This window comes from Etheostoma spectabile, unplaced genomic scaffold (genome assembly GCF_008692095.1).
Source record: "Etheostoma spectabile isolate EspeVRDwgs_2016 unplaced genomic scaffold, UIUC_Espe_1.0 scaffold273, whole genome shotgun sequence".
NCBI lineage: Eukaryota > Metazoa > Chordata > Actinopteri > Perciformes > Percidae > Etheostoma > Etheostoma spectabile.
In genome coordinates this window covers 236,603-245,171 of record NW_022605577.1, presented here as the reverse complement: position 1 = coordinate 245,171, position 8,569 = coordinate 236,603, and the positions used below count along the sequence as shown (strand labels likewise).

General features: G+C 45.5%; 1 protein-coding gene across 2 annotated transcripts; it reads left to right on the top strand.

Moving 5' to 3' along the window:
* Positions 1 to 2,241: 2,241 nt before the first annotated feature.
* purab (purine-rich element binding protein Ab) lies at positions 2,242 to 8,558 on the top strand. Of its 2 annotated transcripts, XR_004331093.1 has the most exons (2): positions 2,242 to 3,406; positions 8,335 to 8,558. XR_004331093.1 is itself a non-coding variant. In XM_032510899.1 (1 exon), exon 1 carries the CDS (start codon positions 2,329 to 2,331, stop codon positions 3,172 to 3,174), a length of 846 nt encoding a protein of 281 aa, XP_032366790.1. In that variant the 5' UTR covers positions 2,242 to 2,328; the 3' UTR covers positions 3,175 to 5,307. The 2 variants fall into 2 exon arrangements, 1 of the variants encoding a protein (XP_032366790.1); XM_032510899.1 differs by lacking the exon at positions 8,335 to 8,558 and having other exon boundaries at positions 2,242 to 5,307.
* The last annotated feature ends 11 nt before the right edge of the window (positions 8,559 to 8,569 follow it).

Here is an 8,569-nt window from a genome sequence, read left to right as displayed (position 1 = left end):
CAACATAATGCACACACCCCCCCCACCCCACCCCCCCGTTGGCTGCTGCTCACATTGCAATGTAACAACAAGTTGAACTGTTCTGAGGTTCTAGGGTCCGTCCAGTTCATCTCCACATGCTGTTGTGTTGATGGAGTTTATTGTGAAAACCTTCGCTTTCTTCCGAGTCGACTATAAAACAAACATCTGCACCAAAACAAAACCCCCGCGGTGGGTCCGTTCTGATTGGACAACGTTCAACTTGTCATCGTCCTGATATCAAACATCTGGAAATATTCCATCTCCATCGGTAAGTGAGTCAGTGTAATATAATAGACATTGAAAATAGTCTATAGATGTAGTCATTTGGGTTTTGATTTCCCCATAAAGAATTTCTTGTAAAATTCATTTTGCAGACCTGTTGTAGATGTTAAGCACCTTATAGTTCCTCAAAGGATAATCACAACTGAAAATATGCCTCATTGTGTGTGAATAGAAGTGATTGAATATGTTTGTTTGTGATGCAGCAAAGTGTCACTTTCATTAGTATAAGATTAAGGTCTGGGGGTTCTGGGGGGGTGGGGTTGGACAGACCTGCCCCCTCTGCTGCAAGAAATCCTAAAGGAAACACTGGAGGTGCTAAAATGTAAAAATGTACTTGCCTTAGTGACACAGTGACCCCATTTGTTACAATTACGCAGAATATGTCTTCAAAAACTTCTCCCACATTTCCTCTTTTCACAATGTTCTACAATCACGAGCAAACTCGAGCAAACCTGTTGTTATGTCCATTGTCCATTGTCCACTGTCCACTGTCCATGCTTCTGAAGACACCAGTGTCTATCCACTCAAACCACAACGGAAATGACTGGGCCTTATGCTAAACAATAATACCATTATATAACATATTAGGTCAACACCCCTTCTTGTACAAGCTCATTGTCATATCCAACTTATGTTTTAGGTTAAATCAATGTTAGGATATTTAATTATAGGCCTATGTTTTTTTTATCTTTTGAGGTCTAAAATGAGTCAACTTTGCTTTTTGGGATTTTTATTATTATTTGACCTACAGTGGGATTCGAGTTTTCATTCCTAAAACAAAGGCTTATCCGCAAACAATTTTAATGTCACAATTATATATGGTGTTATGTTCCTTTTTCAGTTTTTTCGCTATTGATTTGAATAATATTCCAGAACCTTTTAATCCTATTATCGAAAGTTTGGACACCCCAGGTAAAAATGTGTATTAATGTGCATAAAGAAGCCAAGAAAAGATGGAAAAATCTCCAAAAGGCATCAAATGACAGATTAGAAATAATTCAAATAATATGTCAAAAAAAAGTGTAAATGACAGAAATAAAATCTAACTTTTTGAGACATATTATACAAATGTCTAATCTGTCATTTGATGCCTTTTGGAGATTTTTCCATCTTTTCTTGGCTTCTTTATGCACATTAATACACATTTTTACCTGGGGGGCCCAAACTTTCGAACACCACTATGACCTTTAATAGCTGGGTTCAGTCAAAATCACATAAAAAAATAAGCAAAGTGCTAAAATAAAACGAAATCTTACCTGAAATGGGGAAAGAATCTCATAATATACTTATTATATTAAACTTATCATATCAACTCCTAATCATAAGAATAATAAATCGTCTAATTAAACCATATGGTACCATTTTAAAAGCTCAATTTATACCTTGTTTGTGCATGGTCACTTCAATGCCATTGACACACAGTGGCAGGCAAGCCAGTCCAATCATAGTCCCCCCCCCCCCCCCCCCCCCCGACTCCCACACAGCATCATCTCCTGTTCATTCGAAATCCTCTGTACCCCACACTCTCTCTCTGTCTCTGTCTCTGTCTCTGTCTCCTTCCTCAGGGACTGTCCCGGGTCGCTGTCCGTGGTGCTGAAACACCCAAACCAATAATCATTGGGTGTGACTTTTGTCCTCCCCCCCCTGCCCTTTTATCACTTTTTAGACAGGATGCAGACTGGTGTAATATCTATCTATCTATCTATCTATCTATCTATCTATCTATCTATCTATCTATCTATCTATATGTTAGGACTGCAGTGTTTTAGACTCACATGGGTGGGGGTTAACTTGCAGTTGCAATACATTGAAGGCTGAAGTGAAGCTTCTGTGAAACGTTGTAAAAACAGCGCGTGTGTCTTGAACGCAGCCTGCTCGGAGAACTACAGTAACACTAAACTACAGTTGCTCTCACCCTCTTCTCCTCTCTCGTCTCGCGATAGAGCGGCGGAGTGCTTTTGACGGGCAGTCGAGGTTGCAGCAGGCAGAGGGAGACGGTGGAAGGTAAAGCAGGAAGGCAGCATCATGGCGGACAGAGACAGTGGCAGTGACCACGGAGGGCCCACCGCAGGCCCCGGCTCGCTGCCCCCGGGTGCGATGGGTGCCATGTCCCGGCTGCAGCACGACACCGAGGAGCTCGCTTCGAAGCGCGTCGACATCCAGAACAAGCGCTTCTACCTTGACGTGAAGCAGAATGTTAAAGGCCGCTTCCTAAAGATAGCCGAGGTCGGGGCTGGGGGGAACAAGAGCCGCCTCACTCTCTCCATGTCCGTTGCTGTGGAGTTCCGCGATTATCTCGGGGACTTTATCGAACATTACGCCCAGCTGGGCCCGTCCAACCCGGACATAGTGCAGGATGAGCCCCGGCGGGCGCTCAAGAGCGAATTCCTTGTGCGGGAGAATCGGAAATATTACATGGATCTGAAAGAGAACCAGAGGGGGCGGTTCCTACGGATCCGACAGACCGTTAATCGGGGGCCCGGATTGGGAAGCGCGCAAGGCCAGACCATCGCTCTGCCGGCGCAGGGTCTCATCGAGTTCCGCGACGCTTTGGCCAAACTCATCGACGACTACGGGGTGGACGAGGAGCCGGCGGAGCTCCCGGAGGGCACCTCGCTCACGGTCGACAACAAGCGCTTCTTCTTCGACGTGGGCTCCAACAAGTACGGGGTCTTCATGCGGGTCAGCGAGGTGAAGCCCACGTACCGGAACTCCATCACGGTTCCGTGTAAAGTGTGGTCCAAATTCGGCAACACCTTCTGTAAATACGCGGAGGAGATGAGGAAGATCCAGGAGAGGAGTCGAGAGAAACGGGCCTCCGAACTGCTACCTGAGGGCCCGCACGGCGGCGACGACGGCGACGATGACTGACGCGGATATCAGGAGAGCAGAAATAAGACAACAAGAGACAAAACCGTGTGACAAAAAAAAGGAGACTTTTAACTGTAAAATAGAAAGAGAATTTTTTCCAAGGGAATCACCCCCACACACACAACCTCCACAGACATGACAGCCACCTCTGCTGTCTCCTCGCTCATTTTACTGGATGTCACCCCACTTACCACCCATGTAACAGTAAGCCGCTGCTATCAAGGATTGAACTGTAAGATATGAACTTTTCCTACTTGATTTCAATGAACATGAGTGTTTGTATCTCTATCAAACGACAGATTTTTGCACACATCAAAGCTATTTCGAAAATCCTGTTTTCAAACCGGTGATAGCTGCACCAAGATTTAATCAAAAAGTCAAAAACCAGAGATCTATTATATAAAATGTAGAACCAATATTTGACATCAGCACACAGAGTATATATATATATATATATTATGGACTTTACGAAACCAAAATCTGATACCAGATGTATAGTTTATTTTAAAAGGTACGCAGAATAAATATGAAAGCTCTCAAAAAGTGGATGAATTGCAGAAGGCCTGGAAACACATGACAGCATGTGTGTAGGCTCATGTTTTGAAAAGAAGTTTGGCAAAGTAGGCTTTATAGTCTATTTTGTGCTCCTAAAACAAATGGGATAAATCGATCTCTGAGCCACTATATTAAATATCAACCCTCCTGCACCATGTCCATATAAACTTAAATGAAAAAAAGTGCTAACTTAGATGTACTAATTATGATTTTGTGAATCAGCTGTAAAAAAACAACAACAACAAAATCCTTATTAAGATGCCCACGTTTTCTGTGGGTTCAGTTTTTTTTTTTTTTCTTCTTCTTCTTTTTGTGACTTTGTTGTTATTTTCCTCTGGGGGAGGGAAGGGGGGGAGGGTGAAAAACAAGTATAAGGTCCACTCGTGGGAGCGCAAGGCGCGGAAGAAAAAAACAAACAAAAAAAACGAAGAAAAGACGCGTCACCGTGGGCGATGCAACTCGCATCCTCTCTGACGTCATCACGACCCCGTGCCTTATACACTCCACTCGTTTACGTGTTCTCACGTGGATGGTCTGTGACCTCGACCGCTGTACGTTTTTACGAGTCAATGTCGAGTGTTGTTATGTAGGCCGAAATATAATATACTAGCCAGGGCTGCGTTATGTCACACCCCTGTGGTGCATGGAGCATGGGTGGCAACACCAAAAAGTAAGCCGAAAGGGCTGCTGGGAACTTGGGGGACCAACAATGATAGTGGGCGGGAAACTGAGCTGGCCCTTTCAGAAAGATGAGAAGCTGTCGTACATAAAAAAAAGTTCGGGAGGGGGCGGGGGGAAGGAGGGGGGTGGACTCTGGAGCCCTGGAACCCAGAATCCCTAGCAACACCCCTGCCCCGGTGGCCTCTCACAGAGTAGAGCTAGTTCTCCCTGGAACACGACCCAGGATGTACCACTGGGTGTCGGCAGGGAGATTGTTGGAGTCGTTGTGGGTGGTTTTGCACACCATATGCACCATGTTAAAAAAAAAAATATATCAACAAAAAACAGCGGCAACAGAGAAAGTAAATCAGGAGTGGCTGGATGAGGCTGTTTGTCAGAGCTGAGATGGATGCAGTTAAAGAGCCAGGCAGTCAGCCAGCCAGCCAGGCAGGCCAGCCGGGCCGTGCCGTGCCATGCAGCCCAGTCCAGTGGACGTAGAGGCCTATCAGTGCAGAGGGCCGAGGGTGGATCTATCTCTTTATGGTGCTACAGCCCCTTGATCGCTTCGTCGGGGCCTCGCCACTCAGAATATGTCACTTTGCATTATTTTTATTCTGCTTTTTTTCCCCCCCTCCTTTCTCCCTTCAAAGTTCTTTTCTCGACACTATGTTGTCCAAAACGTGTCAGGTCTCTCTCACACGGCTAGAGAGGACGCCACTGACTAGTGTAGGATATTTCATGTTAGTGTGCAATATTGTGTGCGTGCCAATCGCGGCACTGTATAGACTATTAAAAGACGACAAAATGTATAGGCTATGTGATCAGTAGATATTCAAAAAGCATGACGATGAGGTTGATGCATCTGCATTATATTTCCGAAATGTGAAGTCTTTCTTTAAAAGCACTTGCTCAAAGTGGTGGTGGTGGTGGGGGGGGGGGGGGGGGGGGGGGGGGGGGGGGATTCAGACTAGTAGTGAGATCATTTTTCCTGTCATGTTCTGTAACAAGTAGGCTGCCTTGTCCGTCTATCGGTGCGCGTAGACTAGTACAGTCAACAACTTTTAGCCTCTCTGCAGTGGCCTACACTGTTGGAATGGTATCTTGGGTCTAGGGGTGGCTGACACACACACATACACTCCCTCCCCACTGAGGCCTCTTGTCGCTATCTGAGTGTCTGGGAGGCCTCGGAAGTATTTTGAATGGTGTCTAGAACTGCGCGAGGCCACTGTCACTGTCACTAGTAGCCAGGAAACCTCTCTCGCCCGGGACCGCCGACCGCAGGACAGGTAAACCCCGACTATGGGTTCCACTCAGTGATCGGCTGCAGCCGACCCAAAGGACAGAGGAACTTGTTGTTGTGTTAACGATGAGGCTCACAATCCTTCTCTCTTATGTGGGTAGACTCTGATCTCAGGTCTGCTTTCCCGGCTCACGATTCAAAGCATAAAGACGGGCCCTGGCTCATTGCGTTTGCAGAAAAACTAGTCCCGATGCTCAATTACAGACACACGGGCCATTCCTTCTTTTCAAACCCGATTGACTTTTAGGCTTAACACTAAAATGCTAGTTAACTGTCATTTACTTCATTTAAAACAGGTTGGCCTACAAGTGAGCGAGTGGTGTGCTGCCGAGGTGACGTGAAGGGGAAACACAGACTGCATGGATTGCAGCTTTAGAGGCCTCAGTTGGATAAAAGCTGCTAATGCAGTTACAGACCGGGCCTGGCAGACATGTGGGAAAGCTGAGGCTAGAATTCCCCAAAGCACACCTGGGCTTAAAATGTATCAGAAGTCATGTAGAATTGTCCTTGCTTTTATAAAAAAGTTGATCTGTGTTTGATTGGGCACGGTTGTGGCAATAGAGCCCCGGGAAAATGTGCCATCTGTTCCACGCCGGACGTTTCGGCCTAGGTTTTTGTCTCTGAGTGTTGGTGAAAGGCCCGATGAAGCCTGGCACTGCACCGTAGGGGCTTAGCAGCCTGCCCTGACCTACTGACCGGACAGATCCAGTTAGGACTTTTCTCTCCATTTTTGAAGAAGAACAGGAAGTCTCTTTCCCCCTCCATGTCCATTTCTAACACGCACACAAGCCACCTTTGACGACGTGCCCATCAACGCACGCGTGAGGTCAACCCGAGTTCATCGGGAGTTCAACCTGAGTCGGACTCAGCACTTTATTCCCCAAAGTGGTCTAGCTTGATTAAATGGAGGCCTCCAGGAGGCTCACGCTACACAAAGACTGGAAATACAACACTCTCTTTCTCAAATGGCCAAATACTGCTGTTAGACTGAACGCCTCGCTCTGCGAAACGCACATGTTTTAAAGATTAGCCAGGTGCTACTGGGTCGGTTGTGCTTTTAGAGCAGAATGATTCTGTTGTGAAACATGACTTGTCCATTTTGGGTCACAGAGAGGGAGGGGGGGGGGGGGGGGACTTGTGATTTTCTGAACTCAATGTGATCAAATCGGATTTCTCGCTCATCACCCGGTGGCACAGCGACACCTGAGTGGACCTAGCAGCCATGTTGTGCCCGTCATCACTTCTGGATCTCAAATGCAAAATAGGAGGGGTTTTCTTTTTTTTGGGGGGGGGGGGGGGGGTGAGGTTTCTGGTGAAAAGCGTCAGTGGTCAAGGTGTGTGCTTTACTCGGTGCCTCTGGCTACGGTTAGTGACGAGCCTTGACGAGAACGAGGTTCGGATTCATTATACAGCGGCAGCCATCGTAGCAATCCTCAATCATGATGTAATCCTGCCTTTTGTCTGTTATTAATGCAGCATTCATCTTGTCAAAGCTTAGTCAACAGAGCTTATTTTTGTTGTTGCTCAAACAACAGGTGACCAGACCATTTCTCACGCATTTCAACGGATGGAAATAGAAGAAGAAATGAATCAAAAGTGCAGCAGTAGCTACTTATATCGCATGTACTTAAAGTCCGATTGCTATGATGGCTCCAGCTGGAGGGCGATTATTCCCGTTTCTGACTACATCCAAACAGCCACATTTACATGACTAACTTCCACCGTTACCGACTTGAAACTGACTTCCACGCGGTGTTTCAGACAACCAAATCTGCTGTTTTCGGGTTTCTGTGTTGTGGTCTTTCATTGGCCGGTCGGAGTTCCCGGTTGATCACACAGCCAATCCGCAGACTCCGGTCAAAGCCGAGCACTACGTGACTCACCACAGACCAGCGACAGAGGAGCTCATTCAGCGCGTCTTCGCGTCGCTCTAGTAGTAGGGTCCATCGCGTTCGCAGACTGTACAGGCCACTATTGTGTCTAGTTACAAAGACGTGCTTTCAGATGATTTGAAGATGTTGGGAAATGGAGCCTGGATTCTTAGGGGTGGGGGTCAATGCACAATGAACATATCCCATGTCACCGTTTGGTCTAAATCCCTTTACCATCCCCATGAGATAATATGTTGTATCTTTCAAAAATATTTTATCTGTGGCGTGTGTGTGTGTGTGTGCGTGTGCGTGCGTATGCGTGCGTGTGTGTGTGTGTGTATATATATATATATATATATGGTTTGTTATATATGATGCTCTTCCTTTCAGAAAAATATAACATGTAAACAGGAAAAACATATTGCTGTTTTTTTCCTTTGTATTTTATACTTACAGAAAGCATTGAATAAAAATGGATAAATACTTGCACTTTAGATATCTTAAGAAAAATAAAAATCTGCATATTATTTTTGATAGGGATCTCACATTCAAAGAGTATAAAATTACAGGCTTTGTGACTATTGCTGGACAGAGATGTATTGAGTTCTACTTATTGAAGTATATTTTGTCCGTGTGTCAGAAGGTTTACTAAAGTAAATTGCATGATAAAGTAGTGCTACACCGATATTGTTCTATTTTTAGTTGGTAAAAATGTCTGAAAACTGTGATAACAACCCTCGTGTATCATGTTTAACCTCTCCTCGCCCCTTCTAGAATATTTCTTACTGAAATATGGCCTTTCCTGACTACATGACGATGGTGCTTACTTTGGCTTTGACATCGAGCTCATCCTATACATCTCAACATCACCATAACTCGCGTCCTTAAACTTCATTACTTTCTGTTATGTACTCTCACTACCTTATTAAATTTCCGTTGGTGGCAAAAAACAACAAAAAAAGGTGTGCTGTTTTGTACATTGCTGTTTGTTTTAATGTCGGGGGGGGGG